This window comes from Numenius arquata, chromosome W (assembly GCF_964106895.1).
Source record: "Numenius arquata chromosome W, bNumArq3.hap1.1, whole genome shotgun sequence".
Taxonomy (NCBI): domain Eukaryota; kingdom Metazoa; phylum Chordata; class Aves; order Charadriiformes; family Scolopacidae; genus Numenius; species Numenius arquata.
The window spans coordinates 26,992,620-27,017,473 of NC_133615.1; the positions used below are offsets into that span (position 1 = coordinate 26,992,620).

Here is a 24,854-nt window from a genome sequence, read left to right on the forward strand (position 1 = left end):
TGGGGGTGTTGGTCGACTGTCGGCTGAACATGAGCCAGCAGTGTGCCTAGGTGGCCAAAAAGGCCAACAGCATCCTGGCCTGTATCAAGAACAGTGTGGTGAGTAGGACCCGAGAGGTGATCGTCCCCCTGTACTCGGCACTGGTGAGACCCCACCTCGAGTACTGTGTCCAGCTTTGGGCCCCCTACCACAGGAAAGACATTGAGGTGCTGGAGCAGGTCCAGAGAAGGGCAACGAAGCTGGTGAGGGGTCTGGAGCACAAGTCTTACGAAGAGAGGCTGAGGGAGCTGGGGTTGTTCAGTCTGGGGAAGAGGAGACTGAGGGGAGACCTTATCGCTCTCTACAACTACCTGAAAGGAGGCTGTAGAGAGGTGGGGGTCGGTCTCTTCTCCCAAGTTACAGATGATAGGACAAGGGGTAATGGCCTCAAGTTACGCCAGGGGAAGTTCAGGTTAGATATTAGGAAATATTTCTTTACTGAAAGGGTTATTAAGCATTGGAATGGGCTGCCCAGGGAGATGGTTGAGGCACCATCCCTGGAGGTATTCAAGAGAGGAGGTGACATGGTGCTCGGGGATATGGATTAGTGTTCGGTGGTGTGGTGGTGTGTGTGCAGTTTTTGGTGGGGTTTTTTTGGTGTTTTTTTTTTTCTTTCATTGGTTGGACTAGATGATCTTAAAGGGTCCCTTCCAACCTAGGTGATTGTGATTCTGTGATTCTGTGATTCTGTGATTCTGTGATTCTGTGAATATCCCTTTGGTCAGTTGGGGTCAGCTGTCCCAGCTGTGTCCCCTCCCAACTTCTTGTGCACTCCCAGCCTACTCCCTGGTGGGGTGGGGTGAGAAGCAGAAAAGGCCTTGACCCTGTAAGTACTGCTCAGCAATAACAAAAACATCCCTGTATTATCAACGCTGTTTCCAGCACAAATCCAAAACATAGCCTCATACTAGCTACTATGAAGAACAATAACTCTGTCTCAGCCAGAACCAGCACATACCCTTTGATGGAAATGACATAGGAGACACTGAATGAACAGTCCCTTATGCAAATGTTTTATGTAGGTGCTAACGTTGTCTCTTAACTGTTTATTTTTATGTCAACAAGTGCAGGCTAGAAGAAATTGTACATGCACAAGACCACTGGACATAATTTACTGGTTCATGAGTTATCTTTTCTTGTGAACCTTAGGTATCACCTATTTATTTATGACTGCTTCACTACCAAATTTCAATTTCAGATGCACGTTCCTGAATAGCTTTTAAAAAAAAGCCCCAAACTAACCCCCAAGATGTAGTAATTTCCATTGCACTGAAGTTTCCAAGGCTCAAAGTTTTCTTGCTGAGAGGAGGGAAGTAGATTCTCAAAAGCTTTTAGACACCTACAGATAGAGATAGGTGCTGAGTGGGATCTTCTCAAGTGCTAGCAGAAATGAGGCAAGGAAACAATTACTACAGCAAGTTTTATAAACAAACATTTCAGAATATGCTGAAATATACTGAAAATGCTATTCCTTTGGTTCCCATTTTTTTGGTGAAATGCATAAGGATTAACTTAATAGCACTTCGAAATAGGTAAAGAAACAATAAGCCCCACATCACAGTACACAAGATGAATCAGCAGAGTGTTGCAAAGATTTTCACTCCTAGATGTCTGCATTTTTCAGTCAGAGCAGTTAATTACCAGCAATGCCTACCTTCTCTGCCCACTTCTGACTTTCCAGCACAATATGATGTTGGTGGATTTACCTGAGGAATTTGTTAAGATCTCCATTCTTCATATACTCAAAGACCATGATGAGTGGATCACCCTCGACACAGACGCCATAGAACTTGATGATGTGCTCATGTTGCAGGTTAGTCAGCAGCTCTGCCTCACGGTGGAAGTCCTTGCGGGCATTGTCACTGGCATCCTTCAGTGTCTGGTGGAGGAAAGGAATATGTAAGGAAAGGGAGATGTTCGCAGAAGGCAGCAAATGTGGGAAGGCACTGTAAGGGTAAGATAAGGACACTACTGTGTAAAGGATGGAGAAAGTACATTCTTAATAACTGGGTTTTTTAGCAATGTAGATGTGATGCAATTGCAATTAAATAACTGGTACAATTTTCATTCCCATATCACACATCATCCCATACAATGATTTTTATTGTAAGAGGATGCAGAAATACTCATGATCTTACTGTGATGAGTATTTTCCAAAAACAGAACAAAGAAATTCATCTTATCTGAAAAAACATACCAGTACACAGCTGATCTATGGCCTTTAGCATTTAACTCAAGCAAAACTCTGTTATCCTGTTGGTGTTTACCTTTGTTGTAAGTTCCTTAAAGTAAAGCTTTGTTTGCTTAAAATGCTTAGCAGGAATATAGATGCATTTGTTATTTTTTATTAATGTTGTTGCTGATGTTGGTTGCAGTGCATTATAGATTTATAGAAGGGTACATCCCTTGACCAGAACTCACAACCTGAGACCTCAGCCAGAAACTCCTTTGGAATTCAGTAAATCTACTCATATGTCTAAGATTAAGTATATGCATAAACAAATGGAGGATCAATCTTGAATTGATGGACAGAGAGGAAGTAGATGCAGAACAGAATTTGGGGTGTGTGTGTAATTTTATTTTTTCCCCATTTATACAGCTTTAAAATCTTGCATATTTTCATTTTACAGGAAATATATCAACACTGGATCAAACGGGAGGCTTAAATGTTGTATAATGAAATAATGCTAATTTAACTCCCCCTCAAAGGCAGTTTCAGATCTCTCCTCAAGAACTATGCTTCGTGAGCAAGGAAATACTTTCATGCACCAAAAAAACCCAATTCTGACATCAGTTAAGTAAGGAATAATCATAAATAGAAATAAACCATTGCTATGCTCTACCTTCAAAAGGTACGGTGGTTGCACTATATTAATTCACATAATATTTTTAAAATAGTAAGAGAATGGTAACAGGTTACCAGTGCTCACAAATTGTTATTCACAGAAAGTGAAGGCTGGACTCTCTATCTCTGTACTTTAACTACAATTAGACTCAATGTGAAGGAAGATGAGACAAAAAAGTAGTTGCTTTGCCTTAACTAAAGATGTTTTTTTCTGGTCATCTAGTCACGTTACTTTCTATCTCCAATTCATATAGGAAGCATGGGACCAGCCACACTCAGAGGAAAGACACAGAACAAGTTGATATAATGCAATGATTCTGCCAACAAACCCAGTTCTTAGCTATAACAAAGTCATGGTTTGTTAAGGTTTTTCTTCAACAGACACAATTCTATCCACTTTTCTAGTATTATATGTATGCATGTGTGAATGGGGGGCTACAAGACAACTGTCAGAGAAAACACTTGCTTTACTTATGAAAGTGCAACTTAGGTCTCCAAAAATGAACAGTTACCATAATAAGGTCCAAATGGTGGGACAAGGAGCAGAGCAAACTGAACAGCCAGCTATCAAATTGAGGGTTTTTTCCCCTGTGGATTTCAGGCTCTATAAATCCCAGAGGCAATAAAAATCTGTCATGTCACAAACACCCCTTCCCTGAGGGACCCTCTTCTGTTTTCTGGACCAGAGCTCCTCTTCCACAAATTTTACCAATAATGATGCAATAAGGATTTTAGTTGCTTCACAAACTATGATACAGCACACAGAGCTATATCCTCTAAGGTGGATATCATATCATCTCCCCACCTATGGTCCCCACACAGTCATATCTGAACCAGGTGAGAACTGAATTGGAACATGTCTTCCAACCTTTCCAAGCTCTGGGATGATGCCTAACATGATACAGGCACTGACCCACAGTCCAATCTACATTATATAATAGAATCATCATTGAGAATTCTGTTGCCACTTGAGTTTCCTCTGCTGGTTTCGTGTATAAAGCAATTGGACTGTAATTCTTCTCAGTAACAGAACTAGAAAAACAATTCATATAAAAACCATTTTTAAATAATAGCAACCTGGAGGAAAAAAAATTGACAGGGAGAAGCATAGGTTCATACTCTTTCCAACATACTCTTTCCCTGGAAAGACAGTAAAAATGCTGAAAACTTTGTCCTGTGAGGCTGGCATATTGTATTTTTCAGAAAGTGCTTTTTATCTCACAGAAACAGCAAAATTATCATATGACAGAGCAGTTGCCATGGCAATTACATATTTTCTGTCAAACAGCAAAATGCAGAAAGGTCTAAACCCAGGTAAAATCCAGACGGGGTTTCTGCTACCAAGGGGTGACTGAAATTTCTGTTACCCAACATTGCCAAGTCCCTTTTCATTATTTCATGCAGCACACAGAATAGACAGAATGTATGAGAGAGAGCTTACATAGTCAGGCAAGGAGGAAAGTGAAAAGAACAAAAATTAATAACCACACAGGATGTACATAGAAATGACAGAGTAATGCATTTAGCATGTTCTCAGTGCAAGGGAAAAATAAAACCAAATAAAACTGTAAGACCACAAGAGATATAGAACATATGAATGCTTCCCCCAGGCTAGCTCACTTGGCTTTCTTGCTGCCTAAATACTTCTATTACTCACCAGTTATAGATTTCCATTCGCCATTGCACAGGGACATTTTTATTTTGTTTTCGCTCAGGAGGCTGAAGCTCTCTAAAGCATTTGCTGTTCATGGAGACAACCTACCCTCAGCTGCTGGCATTTAAGACTGCTCCTCTAGGATGAAAAATCTTCATATTTTCACTGGACCAAACCCTGTGCCCAACAGGGGGATCTGGACACAGTCACCTGCCTCTGTCTCTGCATGCCTGTGAGATCCCATCCCTGATCAGTGAGAGTACTGCCCTCAATTTTAACTGGAGCATAACTATGAGCTATGTTTTGTACCATGATAAAAGAGAATGGCCAGGAAGTGCCAGGCGATTAACCACTTGGCTATACAGGGATCAATCCAATTGTCTAGTTAGCTAAAAACTCACTCTATGACAGGGACCAGAATCAAGAATTCTTCAAGAATTGGTGCAAGTGGGCAGTGTAAGGGTATGTGAAAGGAGTGTATCTGCTCCTTTAAGGGTATCTGGTCAAGGACCTTTTTTCAGTGCAGCAAGGGAAAATAAGAAAAGGAGGAAGCCATAAACAAGAACATTCAGGGACAGAAACCTGACACATGATAAGGGAGATGATAAGAACCAAACTTGGTCAGTTACACTAACTGATGAGGACTGTGAGAGTGTGAGAATGTTTATTCCAGCAGGTTATCTGATCAGGGATATAGTCAATTGGGAAACCAAGGGAAAAGAGGGAAGCCAGAAACCAAAATACACTAAGACCCAGACCTGACAAAACAAACATAGAGACAATGATAAGAAACAAACCTCACCAGTCACAGTAATTGATGGGCTATCAATAAACCACAGGTGTCACCAAGTAAAACCAACCTGGATTTTGCAACTGATAAGACTGTAAAATGGAAGGGGGGGGGGGGGCTGGACTGGAAGGGGTTCGGAAATCGATAGAGCTGTACAAACCCATGGGGGACATGCAGGGAAAGGGGGATCAGGAAGGAACAAAGAAAGGAGTAGACATAAAAGGGTATGAAAGTCACATGAATACTGGGGGCAGCCAGTACAGTTGCCTTGATCACTGCAGTCTGTCCTATCATTTTGTATTTTCTTATTTAATATTTTCTTAACTATTTCTCTGCGTAATCTCACTCTCTATCCCATGTGTATGTGTGCTTGCAAGGATTAAGTGCCAGCTTCCGGTGAGACCTGTATGTGCGTGAGTGGAATTTGGTGCAAGCTACTGGAGTCAGACCTAGGGTGTAGACATCCCTGGACTTTGGTGTCAATGAGTGGGGGGGTCTTTTGCCTCCAGCCACTGGGGCAGGAATGGTGTGTGTTCCCAAAACCAGCTATTGGGGGGGACCAACATGAGTGAGGTGGGTGAGGGGCTCCACACCTGTGGGTGGAGCAGGTCCTCAGGTGCAGGCTGCTGGGGAGGGCTGAGTGTCTGTATCTTCCCTAAACCTGGTGTGTGTGGAGTGTATGCACTAGCAAACTTTAAGCTGGACTAGCCAGCGAGTATGGGGCCCTGGGTCTGGGCCGGGGTATCAGGCAGGCAGGGTAGCTGTGCTGGTACACCCAGGGGTAATTGCAAATGTGGAGTGCATGAGGGACGAGTGTGTGAGTGCATGCATGTTTGCTAGCAAGCATCAAGATGGACTAGCCGGCAAATAGGGAACCAGTGAAGCGAGTAAGGGGGCCCAGGATCCAGGCAGGGGTGCTGGGCAGACAGAGGGGCTGTGCCAGTACTCAAGGGATCTGTGAATGTGTATGTGCTTGTTTATGTAGAGAATGTTGTGTGTATGCTTTTGATGTACCTTAGTACCTCTGCTCTGTGTGTACATTGGCATCTTGCACACTGGGTAAACGACCCTGCTTTGGGACAACACTTTCACTAGTGAACTTCTATCTCTACCAGCCAAAGAGGAGGAGGGGACTTGGCTGTCTATGTTTATGTTTGATGCGAGTCCTGTATGTAGGTGCTGTTGAAGGCAGTGCCTTGTCTGCAGCAATCTGTGTGACCTGCTATGTCAGTGTCCTCTGTGTCTGTGTGTTTGTCTGTGTCTCTGGGATACCTGCGCAACTTCATTATTGTTTGAATCTGCAACTGGGAAAGCGGCAGCTGTGTCCCTCAGCCTGGGCAGAGACCCCGAGTCCCTGGACACTGGGCTGGGCTTCAGGGGCCAGGCAGGAGAGGTCCTGGGTCGGAGCGACTGGAGAAGGCAGCTGCTCTTCTTATATCACTTAACAGGCATAACTTGTCCACAAGCATAATTCTTTCTACTTGTCCTTCCATGGCTACATGCAAGTTGCTTATTAAGGACACTGTAAAGAATATATTTGGAAAAAAAATCCCATACTGTTCCAGAAAAATGATAGATTTGTCATCTAAACCCATGGAGACATCTCTCCCTTTAAATGCTGAATGATCATTGTGAATTACAGTGAGAAAGAGCAGCAGATAGAGAGCGCAGGTACAGCATTTTACAGCAGCTGAAGTGCTAGGCTCCATTTGGTCAGAATTTTCAAAGGGAGCAAGTGAATGGAAAGGCTTTTATTTTGCTATCAAGCAGTTCCCTGAAGTGACAGAGAAGAGAAAATTTTCACTCTAGCTTCACCAAAACACAGTAGAAAATTCTGTCAGTTCCAGTTTTGTCATCTCCTCTCTCTTGCTTTCTCCTGTCTATATATACCTTCAGGGCTTCATTTTTTATCACCAATCAGCATGAGTGAACAACTCCAAGTATCAAAAAGCTTATAACCTTGGCAAATCCAAAAAAATCTGCTATTTTTGATGGAACAAGGAAGTATTCAACAAATCCATCCTCTTTTTGTGTTCTCTCACTGCCAGATCCAAAACTCTGTTTCTTGTTTACAATTTCAAAGAGATGATCTGGGATTCTTTTACTGTATGGTTTGATCCAAAATGTACACACAGTTGCCTAATTGTGAATGGACAGATAGTAATATTTTCTGATCTCTAAGCACAGCCCAGATTCTAAAATGTATATTCTTACTGCCTTAAATGAGATACTTTAAACATTGAACACCTTGTTGTCCTGGTTTGAGGTAAAACAGAACCAATTTTCTGTTCAATAATTTTACTTTTTTAGCTGGGCCTCTTCTAACTAACTAAACTCTGGAATTAACAGCATATTGTTCAGAAACTGTTCACTCTCACAGTGATAAGATCTGTGCATACCAAGGAATGGTATGCACAGACGCCCTTGCTTATACTTATTGCTATAACAACCAAGGTCAGGTAAATTTGTTATTTGCCCCATTGGAGGGTCGGAAGCGGAAAAGCATAGAGGGGTCACACCTGCAGGGAGGAGCGGACAGGACAGGTGACCCAAAACTGACCAACAGGGTATTCCATCCCATCTGCATCATGCTCAGTATAAAAGCTGAGGGATCAAAGGGTCAACTCTCTTTCTTCAATGGCCGATGTCCGAGGAGGACCCTGTCTGTTCGCCTGCCTTTGATCCCGATCCGGGCATTCCTGACTCCAGATCTGGAATCCAGCTCCTGTCCGTTGCCAAGTCCAGTCTGGGACTTTCCCCTGTGCCTGCTGGTGACATGATCATCATCCTGGGAGCTTGATACGGTTTTGTATATACTGTATACTTTTTTTTTCCTTTTAAAAAAAAATTTATTATTATTATTTATTTCATTATTTATTAATATTTTCATTAGTTTAATTTTTTTGTAAACTCATAAATCTCTTTATCTCTTCCTCTCCTCTCTTTTTTTTAGAGGGGGGAGGGAGGGGCCATCTGTCATTCTGATTGGTCAATCCGGCCAAAACCATGACACTTGTTCAACTTTCAGCAGAACATAGAGACAGAAGGCTGTTGGCAGGGAGAATTGGCAAACCCTTAGTATACTGTGGTTTCACTGATATTGTCTTCTAGCATGCATGCATAGCTGAGGATGACGATTGACCTCAGTGGTTCCATTTTGAGGAACAGAAAGGCTTGGCATGGTGAAGCAAATCTAGTGTGCAAACGCCAAGATCATGATGGAAATCTTCCTACTTCTTGGTAGATTCCAAATGTGCCATGTAATCTGTGTACTTCCAGAGTTCAAAAGAAATCCTTTTTTACCCCCTCAGAAATATGGGAATTATTCTGAATACTGGCAAGTCCAAGGTTATAGTTTTTTTCACATAGTTTCCTTTTCCTTTGGACTGTGTTGAATAGAGAATAATCAAGAATCACTCTTCAGGGTCTGAAATATTATGACTTCTGGATTTCCATACAGCCAGTGTTTAACAGCACATGACAATAATATCTACAAGTTTTTTTATAACATTCCTGGCAGCCATATTAATGTCAATTACCCACAGACAATTTCAAAGGTTGATTAAAAGTATTGCACAGTTCATGGAAAAATAGGCCTTCTTTGACTAGCAGTTACACACATAGCCTATTCACTTATCTGGTTATAGATTATTTTTGTAGACACACAAATGTCACATGTATTTTTAATGACTTAAATGTTATTTTTCACTAATCATATTTTAGATCATAAAAGATTTTGCCCCTTTGTGACACTGTCAGTTTCTTCCTTTTCCTTAAAAAATTCAGCTCTCATTTTATAATCCACAGCAAGATCAAATTTCATGTTCTCTTAATGCTCCATTAGCCTTGTGAACCCCTCCACTTATATTAGAGGAGTTACATGGAGCTATGGAATAGGCAAACATGATCATTTACAAATAAAATAGCATTAGCTGCAACCGTGACTTAATAATGGAAACCCTAGACTCTTTTACCTTCACTGCCACCAACATCTTGTCCTGCTCGGGACAGAGGTTATAACATTCAGCCAGAAAGACTTTCCCAAAGGCTCCTTCTCCGAGTTCTCTTTTAAGAACAATATTGTGGTGCTTGATGTGCTGAACAACTGTGAACAGAACACAAAATGGAGGTCAAAAGTGAACTGCAAGGCCACAACAGGAAGGGGTCTGTGCTTACGGCCACACGGAGACAGGTTTGCCTGTACAGTGCAGTGCATATCATGAAAAGAATCAATGTGCCTATATGTCATTCATTAACACTTTGTCCAAAAAAGAATGTGTTAATATATTTATATTTAGAATGTAGTGCATTTGCTGGATAAGATGACCTAGAATTAAGAGTCATCTGGGAAAAAGCTATTTATCGTTGCACTTAGATGAGTGCTGTAGAGCATACATAACGGTGAATGCTGCTGGGTAAACAATCCAGAGTTTGGGTTATATTCAGATGTGGAGCAACTTCAGGCTCCATGCTTGACCACATGCATATTCCAAACTGGGTGTCCATTTACTTAGAAACTATCTTATCATCTCCCTTACTAAAGAATGTAAAAAGGAGTGCTGCTATTAAAAGCAGTGGAGAGAAATGACACAGCCTGTCCCCCTTGCTATCACCAACTTTAGGGAAAGGGGCCACAGTCTATGAAATGAAAATACATATGTTCCAAATCATAAGTTTATGAAGATGCAACCTCAGAACACTGCATATATACTTAATAATAAAATGTACCTGTGTGAGGTGAGCCTGGTGCTAGAATAAACTAGAAGAGAGACCCGGGATGCCCTTAGCCACCTCCAACATAAGCCTACCAGGAAGGCAGCATGCCTGAGAAGCACACCTCCACAAGACTCAGCTGCCACTCAACCAGGTGCCAGAAATGCCACTGCCAGCATGTAAACAGGTTCACTGCACATGCTCTGATCCCATGAAGGGATGCTGTGGGGCCCTGAGCTCCCAGCTAGCCACTCCCAGTGTGCCACCACTCACCTGCAGGGAACAGTAGTACCAGAGGTGCAATGCCCAGCTTCCCTCTCACAGGCCAGCATGCCACTCTGTATCTTATTTCTAGGATGATGCCTAAATGTGCTGTTTTCAAAGGGTGGGGAGAGACTATTAAATATTTCAGTGCTGACATTTTCAAACCATAGCAAAAGATAAGCTATGCAACAAGGCCTTTGCTGTAGGGTTCTCCCAAATGAGGTTGGGGGCATGGGCCTGTAGAGGGTACAGATCCAATATTTATTTAGATTTCAACTTCCATTTTGACAGCCTCTAGAGTGCATGACCTACAAACAGGAGTACTCAATGTACTCTGCACTTGGGTGATATGTATCTTTAAGCCCTCTGGATCCCAATATTCCCACTACTCATGCCAATACCCTTTGGCTCCAACACTCTATCAGACACAGAATTGTTGTGATCACATTAATTTCATATAAAAGCCAGCCTGTTGGATAGCACAGTATGGAAGAGTGGCTATTTACAAAGTTGCAGGCCCACAAAAACCTGTTCCTACCATTGCTATGATTGCAGGGTGAGGCAACTATGAAAACAGTCCTCCTTGTATGACAGGTCTATCTGAGAAACCGTGCTTTGAAATAATAGCAAAATAGACATTAAATGAGACTACAAGTTACAAACATTTTTGATTCTTGTCAAACTCTGGTCTACTATAAAATTAAGTTATATTATGGTAAGATACACACACACAACTTTTTGGCCAGCTGTTCAAATACTGAGCAGCTTCCCTAGAGTCAGTAGGAATATACTCTTTATTTTAATTTCCTTCTCAGCACTGGCTTTTTAAATAAAATGTAAAATACAGTTAGCACAAGAGACAGGCCTGAACGAAAACACATCTTTTCCTCACAGATGAAAATTAACTGGCTTACTTCACCTTTACTAATATTCATAGCAAAACAAATAACAAGGTTGAATTACTGTCCTGGAGTGTTACCTAAATACAGGATATGTGATATACATCTCAAACATAATTTAAGTAGAGGGTGCAGATATCATGGCACACATCAGGCCTGAAATGTGCTGCCATTGTGCAGTATCATATAAGTTGCTCTGCTTTCCTTCAGTTTTTCTAATTATTCATATCTCAACTCACAGGAAATAAGTCAGTAAACAGTCCCCAATACTAATAGAGGTCTTCAATTACAGCTAAAGATGCAGGTATTATTTTTGAAATGAAAGCCATTCAAAACTCTTTGGTTGATTGATGATCCCTATGGTTCCATTAGAACAGCGTGGCAAGTTGACAGACTGTAATTATATTTGGTTGTTGTGAGGGAATCCAATTATGGTCAGACCAGTCCATTTGAGTGGAAGGAGATGAAGACTGAGAACAATTTTGAAGATTTCTTTTCTACTACAGAAGCAGGACTCCTTTCCACCCAAGTCCACTGTGACCTGTACTTTAAAAAATGCTTACTAATAAATGAGCCGTGTCCTGGTTCCGGAGGGGATAGGGTTAAGTCTCCCCAGGATCTAGTGGGGACACAGATATTCCATACCATGTGACACCATGGTATGGTGTCCCAAGGCACCTAGTGGTATGCCACAATGGCTATCGCTAATGCATTCTTCTCAATCCCTCTGGCAGCAGAGCGCAGGCCCCAGTTTGCTTTCACTTGGAGAGGTGTCCAGTACACCTGGAATCCACTGCCCCAGGGGTGGAAACACAGCCCCACCATTTGCCATGGACTGATCCAGACTGCACTGGAACAGGGTGAAGCTCAGGAACATCTTCAGTACATTGACGACATCATCGTCGCAACATATGGGGCAACACAGCAGAAGAAGTTCTGAGAAGGGGAATAAAATAGTTTGAATCCTTCTGAAAGCTGGCTTTGCCATAAAACAAAGTTAGGTCAAGGGACCTGTGCAGGAGATCTGGTTTTTAGGAATAAAATGGCAAGATGGACGCTGTCAGATCCTGATAGATGTGATCAGTAAAATAGCATCTAAGTCTCCACAAACTAGTAAAAAGGAAACACAAGCTTTCTTAGGCATTGTGGGTTTTTGGAGGATGCATATCCCAGATTACAGTCTGATTGTGAGCCCTCTATATCAAGTGACCCGGAAGAAGAATGATTTTAAATGGGGTCCTGAGCAGCGACAAGCTTTTGAACAAACTAAACAGGAAATAGTTCATGCAGTAGCCCTGCAGCCAGTCCGGGCAGGACAAGATGTTAAAAATGTGCTCTACACTGCAGCTGGGGAGAACGGCCCTACCTGGAGTCTCTGGCAGAAAGCACCAGGGGAGACTCGTGGTCGACCCCTAGGGTTTTGGAGTTGGGGACAGAGAGGATCCAAGGCCTGCTATGCTCCAACAGAAAAGGAGATGGTTGGTACAGAAGCACAGCTCCTCTTAGCACCTCGACTGCCGGTGCTGGGCTGGATGTTCAAAGAAAGCAAAAAAAGCAATGGATGCTACATGGAGTAAGTGGATTGCACTGATCACGCAGTGAACTCGAATGGGAAACCCCAGTCACCCAGGAATTCTGGAAGTGATCATGGACTGGCCAGAAGGCAAGGATTTTGGAATGTCACCGGAGGAGGAGGTGACACATGCGGAAGAGGCCCCACCGTAGAATAAACTACTGAAAAATGAAAAGAGATGTGCCCTGTTCACTGATGGGTCCTGCTGGATTGTGGGAAAGCATAGAAAGTGGAAGGCTGCCGTGTGGAGTCCTACAAGACGAGTTGCAGAAGCCACTGAAGGACAAGGTGAATCAAACCAGTTTGTGGAGGTGAGAGCCATTCAGCTGGCTTTAGACATTGCCGAGCGAGAAAAATGGCAAGTACTTTATCTCTGTACTGATTCATGGATGGTGGCAAATGCTCTGTGGGGGTGGTTACTGGCAGTGGAAGCAGAGCAACTGGCAGCACAGGGGCAAACCTATCTGGGCTGCTGAATTGTGGCAAGATATTGCTGCCGAGATAGAGAATCTGGTTGTGAAAGTACATCACGTAGATGCCCATGGACCCAAGAGCCGGGCCACTGAGGAACATCAGAACAACAAGCAGGTGGATCGGGCTGCTAAGATTGAAGTGTCTCAGGTGGATCTGGACTGGCAACATAAGGGTGAATTATTCATAGCTTGATGGGCCCATGACTCCTCAGGCCATCAAGGAAGAAACGCCACATATAGATGGGCTCGTGACCGAGGGGTAGATTTGACCATGGACACTATTGCACAGGTTATCCACGAATGTGAGACATGCGCTGCAATCAAGCAAGCCAAGCAATTAAAGCCTCTTTGGTATGGAGGACAATGGCAGAAATATAAATATGGGGAGGCCTGGCAGATCGACTATATCATCCTTCCACAAACCCGTCAAGGCAAGCGCCATGTGCTCACAATGGTGGAAGCAAGCACTGGATGGCTGGAAACATACCCTGTGCCCCATGCCACCGCCCGGAACACAATCCTGGGCCTTGAAAAGCAAGTCCTGTGGCGACATGGCGCCCCAGAGAGAATTGAGTCGGACAACAGGACTCATTTCTTAAACAGCCTCATTGACACCTGGGCCAAAGAGCATGGTATTGAGTGGGTCTATCACATCCCCCATCACGCACCAGCCTCTGGGAAGATAAAACGGTACAATGGACTGTTAAAAACTACACTGAGAGCAATGGGTGGTGGGACCTTAAAACCTTGGGATACGCATTTAGCAAAGGCTACCTGGCTAGTTAACACCAGGGGATCTATCGATCGAGCTGGCCCTGCCCAATCAAAACTTCCACGTACAGTGGAAGGAGATAAAGTCCCCGTAGTGCGCATGAAGAATATGTTAGGGAAGACAGTCTGGGTTAGTCCTGCCTCAGGCAAAGGCAAAGCCATCCATGGGATAGCTTTTGCTCAAGGACCTGGGTGCACTTGGTGGGTAATGCGGAAGGATGGGGAAGTTCGATGTGTATCTCACAGAATCACAGAATCTTCTTGGTTGGAAGGGACCTTTGAGATCATTGAGTCCAATCACAAAAAAAAAACCAAACCCAACCAAACCCAACACCAAGCACCAAAACCAAACCAAAACAAATGCCCACAACCACACACCACACCCACCCACAAACAGACACAAAACACCAATCTCGGGCACTAGAGCATGCCCTGAAGTGCCATGTCTACACATTTCTTAAATACCTCCAGGGATGGCGACTCCACCACCTCCCTGGGCAGGCTGTTCCAGTGCCTGACCACCCTCTCAGTAAAGTAATTCTTCCTAATATCTAATCTAATCCTCCCCTGCCACAACTTCAGACCATTTCCTCTGGTCCTGTCATTATTCCCTTGGGAGAAGAGGCCAACACCCACCTCTCTACAACCTCCTTTCAGGTAGTTGTAGAGGGCAATGAGGTCTCCCCTCAGCCTCCTCTTCTCCAAACTAAACATGCCCAGTTCCCTCAGCCTCTCCTCATATGACTTGTTCTCTAGACCCCTCACCAGCTTGGTGGCTCTCCTCTGGACACGCTCCAGAACTTCAATGTCCTTCCTGTAGTGAGGGGCCCAAAACTGAACACAGTACTCGAGGTGAGGCCTCACCAGGGCCGAGTACAGAGGCACGATCACTTCCCTACTCCTGCTGGCCACGCTATTCCTGATACAGGCCAGGATGCCGTTGGCTTTCTTGGCCACCTGGGCACACTGCTGGCTCATGTTAAGCCGGCTGTCCACCAACACCCCCAGGTCCTTTTCTGCTGGGCAGCTTTCCAGCCACTCTTCCCCAAGCCTGTAGCGTTGCCTGGGGTTGTTGTGACCGAAAAGCAGGACCCGACACTTGGCCTTATTAAACCTCATCCCATTGGCCTTGGCCCATTGATCCAACCTGTCCAGGTCCCTCTGTAGAGCCTTCCAACCCTCAAGCAGATCAACACTCCCTCCTAACATGGTGTCATCTGCAAACTTACTGAGGGTGCACTCAGTCCCCTTATCCAGATCATCAATAAATATATTAAACAAGACTGGCCCCAAAACTGAGCCCTGAGGGACACCACTGGTGATCGGCCGCCAACAAGATTTCACCCCATTAATCACAACTCTCTGGGCACGGCATTCCAGCCAGTTTTTTACCCAGTGAAGAGTACACTTGTCTATGCCATGATTCGCCAGCTTCTCCAGGAGAACGCTGTGGGGGATGGTGTCAAAGGCCTTACCAAAGTCCAGGTAGACAATGTCCACAGCCTTCCCCGCATCGAGAAGGCGTGTCACATGGTCATAGAAAGAGATCAGGTTGGTTAAGCAGGACCTCCCTTTCATAAACCCATGCTGGCTGGCCCTGATCCCTCGGCTGCCCTGCACTTGCCGTGAGAGCTCACTCAAGATGATCCTCTCCATGATCTTTCCCAGTACCGAGGTCAGACTGACAGGCCTATAGTTTCCCGGATCCTCCTTCCGGCCCTTCTTGTAGATGGGCGTCACATTGGCCACCCTCCAGCCATCTGGTACCTCTCCTGTTGACCAGGATTGTTGATAGATGATGGGGAGAGGCTTGGTGAGCTCTCCCGCCAGCTCTCTGAGTACTCTTGGGTGAATCCCATCCGGCCCCATGGACTTATGCGTGTCCAGGTGCATAAGCAGATCATTAACTACTTCCTCCTGGATTACGGGGGGGTTGTTCTGCTCTCCATCCTTATCTTCCAGCCCAGGAGGCTGAACACCCTGGGGGTAGCTGGTCCGACTATTGAAGACGGAGGCAAAGAAGGCATTAAGTATCTCAGCCTTCTCCTCGTCCTTGGTTGCAATGTTTCCCCCCGCATCCAGTAAGGGATGGAGATTCTCCCTGACTCTCTTTTTGTTGACGTATTTATAAACCTTTTTTTGTTGTCCCTTATATTAATGGCCAGGTTGAGTTCCAGCTGGGCTTTTGCCTTCCTAATTTTTACTTTTTATAACCTAACAAGATCTCTGTACTCCTCCTGAGTTGCTTGTCCCTTCTTCCAAAGGTGGTAAACCCTCCTTTTTTCCCTAAGTCCCATCAAAAACTCTTTGTGCAACCAGGCCGGCCATTTTCCCCTCCCTTTAATTTTGCACCTCATGGGGACAGCCTGCTCCTGGGCCTTTAGGATTTCCTTCTTGAAGAGTGTCCAGCCTTCCTGGACCCCTTTGCCCCCCAGGATTATCTCCCAAATCTCATGGGGATCTGATTTTGGGCGAGAATAGCCAATGAATACAACTGTATGATGTTAATTGCTAAATGAACCTGCCACTGTACATCTCATTTCTATAACTGCTACTGGTTGTATTACAGTAAGAATCACCCAAACTAATGACAGGTGGACTCCGATGAAAAAACAAGTAAAGTGCAGCAGTGAAGGGATCAGAACTGACCTCAGCAGCTGGCGCCCAGCAACTTCATTGAGATTGACATCTTCAACCCATGGACCATGGACATGAGCTGCACCGGATACATCAGCTGCAAGCCCCAGAAATATAGCATGTGACAGTCCAGCACCACACACCATCTTGCCTGCCCTGAGAGACTGTTCTAAGAGTTGGAGCCCAAAGTCATGGATTAAATGAACTCAACGGACATTTTGGAGGGATGTCCCATAGTCTAAGGGCATTATATCTCTATGAATATATGTATGTACATATATATATGACAGGGGAAAGTGGTGGCAATTAATTTGGAACTGTAAGATTTGGGCATGATGTAGATGGTATGAAATAAGGGGTGGATAATGTCCTTGTTCTTGTGGGGATAGGGTTAATTCTCCCCAGGATCTAGCAGGAACACAGGTATTCCATGCCATTTGACACCATACCCAGGCTATAGGGGAGCTGGCCAGGGGAGGGGGCAGGAAGTCATGCTGGGGACCGGTCAGGGAGTGGTGGTTGGCGAGTGGTGGTAGAGGTGGTATCGTAATCGTGGTTGTGTATTCCTCTATCAGTGTTATTGTTGTTTTCTTGTTCGCTTCGCTGTTCTGTTAAACTGCCTTTGTCCCAGCCCACGAGTGTTGCCTTTTTCTTCCGATTCTCCCCTCACAGCTGTGTGGGCGCCCCGAGAGAGTGGCTGCCACGTGGTTCTTTGTTGCCATCTGAGGCTAAACCACTAGAAACCGTTATTTTTTGCCAGCATTAGAACTTGCCTTTCACCAGCTGTTCTCATCAGGGCAGAGACTGAAACCACGAGGTCCTGTTTTGTTCCTGTTCATATTCAGTCAAAACTGTCATTCAGTCCTACCTCTTTGGTTAATTCTCTTTCCCTCTACTTTCCCAGTAGCACTACAAGGCTGTCTGCCTTCCTTTACTAGAGAGAAGTTTAGCTACACAAGTGTCTTATTTTTAAAACGCTCATAAACCCCATTAACTTTCTTAGGCAGAGAGCATGGCTAAAATCCTGGCCTACTGGAGTCAGCAGCAAAACTCCAGTAGAGGCAGGTTTTCATTTTGTTCTCTTTAATATCACCATCAAAGATCTGGTGATAAGCAAACTCAAACACTTAAATTTTCTCTGGGTCCTCTCCATTTTGAACACAGAATGGCACTGATGTTTACCTTAGTGGCTAAGAGACTTGTTTGTCAAGATTCTGGAGGACTTCACAAACAATGTAGAGGAAAAATAAATAGGGAACATGAAATACTTCTGTACAGTACACTTACAGCTGCTGATAAATGCTCTTATATAAACCGAACATTTAAATAAACAGCCTGTCCCATACCAAACTGTCAAATGCAAAGCATAGCAAGCCACAGAAGTGATCTGTACAGAATATGTTTGCAACTTGTCACACTCTATCCATCCCTGTTACCTTTCTGAGCTGAATAAATTACTAAATAAATAAAAAATAACAGGAAATGTGACTAAATGGGCACAGATTAAATATAAGAACAATGTAAGTAAATCAAACACATGTGATGTGATGGAAATATGAGCTAAGGAAAAAAAACCCCAACATTTAGCACACTCAGGGCCAAGCCATAATGACACTGTCATCAGTGGCAGGAGATTTAGATTAGATATTAGGAAGAAATGTGAGGGTGGTGAGACGCTGGAACAGGTTGCCCAGAGAAGTTGTGGATGCCCCTTCCCTGGAAGTGTTTAAGACCAGGCTGGATGGGGCTTTGAACAACCTGGTCTAGTGGGAAGTGTCCCGTCCATGGCAGGGGGGTTGGAACTTAATGATCTTTAAGGTCTCTTCCAACCCAAACCATTCTATGTTCCTATGATTCTATGATTCCAGCAGTGGATACACTGAAAAATTCAAGTCAAAATCTGCTTTCAATTAATATCAGGATACAGCAAATTATCTCTCTTAAAGACCAAAGGATTATCCTGGATTTACCCTGAAGAAACAAAGCAGAATTTGGCCAAGGAGGTGACAATAACTGAATTACGAAAGATGTGGTCTCATAACATTTTATCACAGGCAAAGATACACAAATGTACAAAGGATCGTTATATATCTTCCTCCTTTTGGCTATAAATGCTGGTTGCCTTTGAGCTGCTATCTATACCTTTAAAAATCACTGCTTTCACCCCCCCAGGAAACCAACCTTTGATTGTGGCACTGAACAGAGACGATCACACCATGTTCTGGACAGGCTCTCAACAAAATGGGCAGCTCATGATCATCTCACCACATTGAATTCACTGAGTTGGCTGTGACTGATTTCAGCCACAGACAGCAAGACATTCAATGGTATAGTCTAAATAGATTGGTGTGCTTAATTAAAAAGTGAAATGTAGTGACAGTGTGAAAGTGCTTTTACCTTGGTCACAAAAAAATAGGTCTAAATATTTTATCGCCACATAGAATAAAAGAATCATAGAATGAGTCAGGTTGGAAGGGACCTTTAAAGATCATCTAGTCCAATCCCCTGCCATGGGCACAGACATCTTTCACTAGATCAGGCTGCTCAAAGCCCCATCCAGCCTGGTCTTGAACACCTCCAGGGATGGGGCATCCACAACTTCCCCTGGGCAACCTGTTCCAGTGTCTCACCACCCACACAGTAAAGCATTTCTTCCTTATGTCCAATCTAAACCTACCCTCGTTCAGTTTAAAAATGATTGCCCCTTGTCCTGTCACTACAGTCCCTAGTAAAAAGTCTGTCCCCATCTCTCTTATAAGCCTCCTTTCAGTACTGAAAGACTGCAGAAAGGTCTCCCCAGAGCTTTGTCTTCTCCAGGCTAAACAACCCCAACTCTCTCAGCCTGTCTTCATAAGAGAGGTGCTCCATCCCTCTGACCATTTTTGTGGCCCTCCTCTGGACCAACTCTAACAGGTCCATGTCCTTCTTGTACTGGGGACCCCAGAAATGGATGCAGTACTCCAGCTGAGGTCTCACGAGAGCAGAGTAGAGGGGGAGAATCATCTCCCTTGATCTGCTGGCCCTGCTTCTTTTTATGTGGCCCAGGATACAATTGGCTTTCTGCGCTGCGAGCGCACATTGCCAGTTCATGTCCAATTTTTCATCCAGCAGTATCCTCAAGTCCTTCTCTGCAGGACTGCTTTCAATTCATTCATCCCCCAGTCTGTATTGATATTGGGGATTGCCCTGACCCTGGTGCAGGACCTTGAACTTGGCCTTGTTGAACTTCACATGGGCCCACTCCTCAAGCCTGTCAGGGTCCCTCTGGATGGCACCCCTTCCCTCAAGTGAATGAACTGCACCACTCAGCTTGGTGTTATCTGAAAACTTGCTGAGGGTGCATTCAAATCCCACTATCTATGTAAATGATGAAGATATTAAATAGTATTGGTCCTAGTATGGACCCTTGAGGGACACCGCTTGTTACTAGTTTCCACTTGGACATTGAGCTGTTGACTGTAACTCTTTGGATGTGGCCATCCAGCCCATTCCTTATCCATCCAACAGTCCATCTATCAAGCCCATATCTCTCCAATTTAGTGGCCAGAATGTTGTGGAGGACCGCAGCAAATGCCTTACAGAAGTCCAGGTAGATGACATCCGTAGCTGTTCCCTATGTGACCATTAAACCATCAAAGATGACCTTTTGCACAACATGGAGCATAGTATTGAGTGAAATGGCTTGTATTTGGCAGGAGAAAACATCCAGAAAGTGGTTGTGCCAGACTTGATTTGAAAGTCTATGCTATTTTTTTCTCAGGCTTGTCTGGCTTTCACTTCCCTCATTGGCTTTATGAGACTTTCTCTACTAGTTTAAACACTCCTTTTCTGTCTTCTATTTTTTCACTGTGAAGGAATCAGCATACTTCTTGGTCTTCTTGGTAAGGGAAAGAGATGGAAGCCCCTCCCTGGAAGGCATTTTCTTCAGTTTGCCAGTCATTTTTATGGCTCTTCTCTCAGAAAATTTGCAATATCCTTAAGAAAAAAGTTGCTTCCAGTTGTTTTTTTCCAGCTCTAAACCACATTCTTATATCATTCTCCACAAGGCTGTAATGCAAACATAAAATCAGCCCCCTATTTCTCTGCACATCCAAAGATCGCACTAGTCCTTTTAAGGCTAGGTTTCCTAAAGAGCATGAAAATTATGCAATTGTGTGTGTGTCTCATCTTAACACCTCACCCAATTACAATATCACAAGTGCTAGAAGTTTCAGATGTTTTCCCATATACCTTATGAACACAGCAGAGCAGAGGAGAGATCTCTGTCCTTACAGATTGGCTGCAGCAGGGGCTCACTACTTGATGAACAGTAAGAGCCACAGGAAACAGGCTCCATCAGCACTGCTCACTGAACTACTAACACTAGAGATGTTTAATGAGTGACTTGAAGAAGGCACTTCCATGGGCAGTGGTCTTCCCGGAAGAAGAACTGGAGACACCTATGAGAAGAAAACCTGTACTGATTTCCTAGTTGTCAAGAGCTACATCTGATGATAAATCTGATAAATTTGTATTGTTATAGCTAAACCTTTCAGATGCTTTGTTTACAACTTAAATCCTGCCAGGATCTATATTTTAAATCCCAAAGTTTTTGTTGCCTTGACTGAGAATTAGGCTTCCCTCTGTGATATAGTGCTGCAACTCCTGGGAGGGTGCCCAGATGACAGTCCTTCTTCCCCATAGCAGTGGAGGCACCACAGCTCTTGCCCACTGTAAATTAATTTTGCTGTAGCTAGATTGGCACCTTTCTGGATGAAACTCAGTGTTTGCTGTCTTTTAGTTTTTATATTTTCTGGTAAGGGGTATTATCTCACCCTTTTGTAATTTATTTATTTTATTTGGCTGAGATCCTTTCAGTTTGGCTACAGATAGGCATATTGTCGTGCTCTGCTAGATTCTTAAAATCAAAGAGGAACTACTTAATAATAAATTAGAATAACAATGCTTTCATTGTTTTAAATGCATGAGCATTATGAGCTAAATTCACCTTTCAGGAAAACAAGAATACTGAAGTGGATGTTTTTTTCGGGAATTAATTTGACCTTACATAAGTATACTAAAGTGCGCAAAGCATTCGAGCCTTAGTAACTTGAAATTGGTTTTGATTTCAGTGATAAGTATGTATTAAATGTAGCTTTGATCAATTATGTGCTGAAACAACTAGGATATATCAGAATAATGGAAAGCTAAATTTGGCTCGCTATGTTCAAAATAAATGGCAGATGATATTATTCAGTCAGCATTTTCTCTCTTTTCTGCTTTCAGTCCACTAGCAGCTTTCCAACACAGTATGGCAAATTAACTCTAAGCAGAAAACTCTGCTGGATTTTTAACCATTCTTTGCCTTTGCAATTGATTTGTTAATGTGAATATCAATGTGCTTCTTTGAAAAGATTACTGCTTGTAGAACTTCAAGGCTATTGCACATGAGTTGCAATAGAAAATGCTTGCTGATGTTATTTTATTGTGGTCCCTCTTCCATGTTTAACTGGAGACAATGATCTCACCAGCACCCTTCTCCTAGCTCAGAGCAGGAAATCCTTTCCCTCAGCATGATACTAATCTTTTGGGATCTTCTGTGCTGCAGAAACAGAAGCCCTCAGCAAAGGACGGGAAAGTACTGTGTTGTCTATATCCTAGGATAGACGCTTGCAGGGGCTAATAAGCATACTGGCTTCAAAGTATTAACTCTTTTCTGCCTTTGTTTTCAGAAACAGGCATAGTCTGAAAAGCATCTCAGGATTCCAGTTTGAGAAGCAGGACTTGTAAGAAACTTCATACATTCAGGGACTGAGCCATAGTCAAGCTGTGGCTTGAACAGCAGGACTTTCCCAGATCATTTCCCTTGCAAAAAATGTGATATATTTTCTCTTCTCCCCTCTTGGATTTGCGTGTATTTTCATATAATACTGTCAGATCTAGCAGAGAATATGATCAATCTTCTTCCATTCAGTTGATAGTGTTATCTTTCAGCTGACATTAGGGATGAAGATAAAGAGGAGACATTTAATGCCGCCTTCGCTTCTGTCTTAAAGACCAATGATAGGCCCCGAGACCCCCAGAGCCCTGGGTTGGAGGACTGTGACTGGGGTTATGGATAAGCTCCCATTTGGCTTTGAACTTGTATGGGATTTGCCGCTGCAATTGAATGCACATAAGTCTATGGGGCCCAATGGGATTCATCCCAGGGTACTGAAAGAGTTGGCTGATGTTATTGTGAGACCTCTCACAGTTTTTTATCAATGGTCTTCAGAATCTTGTGAGCTCTCAGTTGACTGGAGGCTAGCAAATGTTATTCCAATTTTCAGGAAGGGCAAGAAAGAAGACCCTGGTAATTATAGACCTGTCAGTCTCACTTTGGTGCCTGGTAAAATTATGGACAAGATTATTCTGGGAGTTATTGAAAAACACCTGAAAGACAATGCAGTCATCGGTCAAAGCCAACATGGGTTCATGAAGAGAAAGTCATACCTTGCTAACTTAATATCCTTTTATGACAAGCTTACCTGCCTGGTGGACAAAGGGAAGGCAGTGGATGTGGGTTTTTTGGATTTTAGCAAAGCTTTTGATATGGTCTCTCACAGTATCCTTCTGGACAAAATGTCCACCATATAGCTAGATATGTCCACAACACAATGGGTGAACAGTTGGCTGAAGTGTTGGGCTCAAAGAGTTGTACTAAATGGGGTAACATATGGTTGGCGGCCAGTCACTAGTGGTGTTCCCCAGGGCTCAATTTTAGGGCCAGTTCTCTTCAATGTTCTGATCAATAACCTGAACACAGGAGTTGAGTGCACACTAAGTAAGTTTACCAATGCTACTAAATTAGGAGGAGCCGCTGATTCCCTCAAGGGTAGAGAGGCCTTACAGAGAGATCTTGATAGATTAGAGTGCTGGGCAATCACCAATCATATGAAATTTAGCAAGGACAAATGTCAGATTCTACACCTGGGACGGTGTGATTCTGGACATGCATATAGACTGGGGGGACAAGAAGCTGGAGTGCAGCCCTGCAGAAAGGTATCTGGGGCTTTTGATTGATGGTAAGTTCAATATGAGTCAACAATGTGCCCTGGCAGCCAAAAGGGCCAACTGTATCCTGGGGTGCATTAGGCATAGTATAGCTAACCGGTGCAGCCTCACCTCAAGTACTGTATGCAGTTTTGGGCTCTACAATATAAGAAGGATGTAGAAATATTAGAATGTGTCCAAAGAAGGGCAACAAAGATGGTCAAAGGACTAGAGGGCATGACTTATGAAGAGTGTCTGAGGATACTAAATTTATTCAGCTTAGAAAAGAGAAGGCTGAGGGGTGCCCTCATTGTTATCTACAACTTCCTTGTGGGGCGGAGCAGAAAGGGAGGTGCTGATCTCTTCTCCCTGGTGTCCAGTGATAGGACATGAGGGAATGGCTTAAAGCTGCGTCAAGGGAAGTTCAGATTGGATATTAGGAAATAGTTCTTCACTGAGAGGGTGGTCAAGCACTGGAACAAGCTCCCCAGGGAAGTGGTCATGGCCTCAAGCCTGTTGGTGTTCAAGAAGTGTTTGGACAATGCTCTTAGATATATGGCTTAATGTTTAGGTTGCCCTGTGTGGAGTCAGGAGTTGGACTCGATGATCCTTGTAGGTCCCTTCCAACTCAGGATATTCTATGTTAGATTCTATGATTATATTTTTCTACATTTCAGACAAATAAGGAGGCCTCCTTTGTTATTTTACTTTGTACTATGCACAGAGGGTTTTAAAGACATTATTATTATATTTTGGGCCACTGAACATGTACATTTTACACATACTGATCATTTCTACAATATAACATGGTAGCAGAGTCAAAGACAGCAGGTTCCTATAAAGTTGTATGCCCCTCTGTTTCTGTGATCTTTTAGATTTTTTCTTTGAAACATTAACTAATTTTGCCCCTTTCAGTTCAGAAGGTTCCAATGCGATATAAAATTAGGCATACAAATTAAAGTGACTATACCACTGGAATTTTTAGGATTCCTAAAGTGGAGAAGCTTATATCATGACAGTACCTGCACATCTTTCACTTTTTGAGTCTGTTGGACAATGTCTAATAAGTTTGACAAGGGAGCAATAGTATCAACAACATACAGCCCCTTGCAACAGGTCTGCACCAAATAAAGTTCAGGGTTGCTTGCCCCTTAGCAGATCAGAGGCAACACCATGCTATCTATG

At 43.5% G+C, this 24,854-nt stretch overlaps 1 protein-coding gene across 2 annotated transcripts in view; it reads right to left on the minus strand.

The window, feature by feature from the left end:
* The window catches only part of LOC141476546 (BDNF/NT-3 growth factors receptor-like), a 200,238-nt gene that overhangs the window by 19,798 nt on the left and 155,586 nt on the right, over positions 1-24,854 (minus strand). For both annotated transcript variants that reach the window (XM_074165228.1, XM_074165226.1), the window contains 2 exons: positions 9,303-9,433; positions 1,746-1,918 (listed from right to left, as the gene is read on the minus strand). In XM_074165228.1, coding sequence (XP_074021329.1) covers positions 1,746-1,918; positions 9,303-9,433 — 304 coding nt within the window. The remainder of the gene's footprint in view (positions 1-1,745; positions 1,919-9,302; positions 9,434-24,854) is intronic.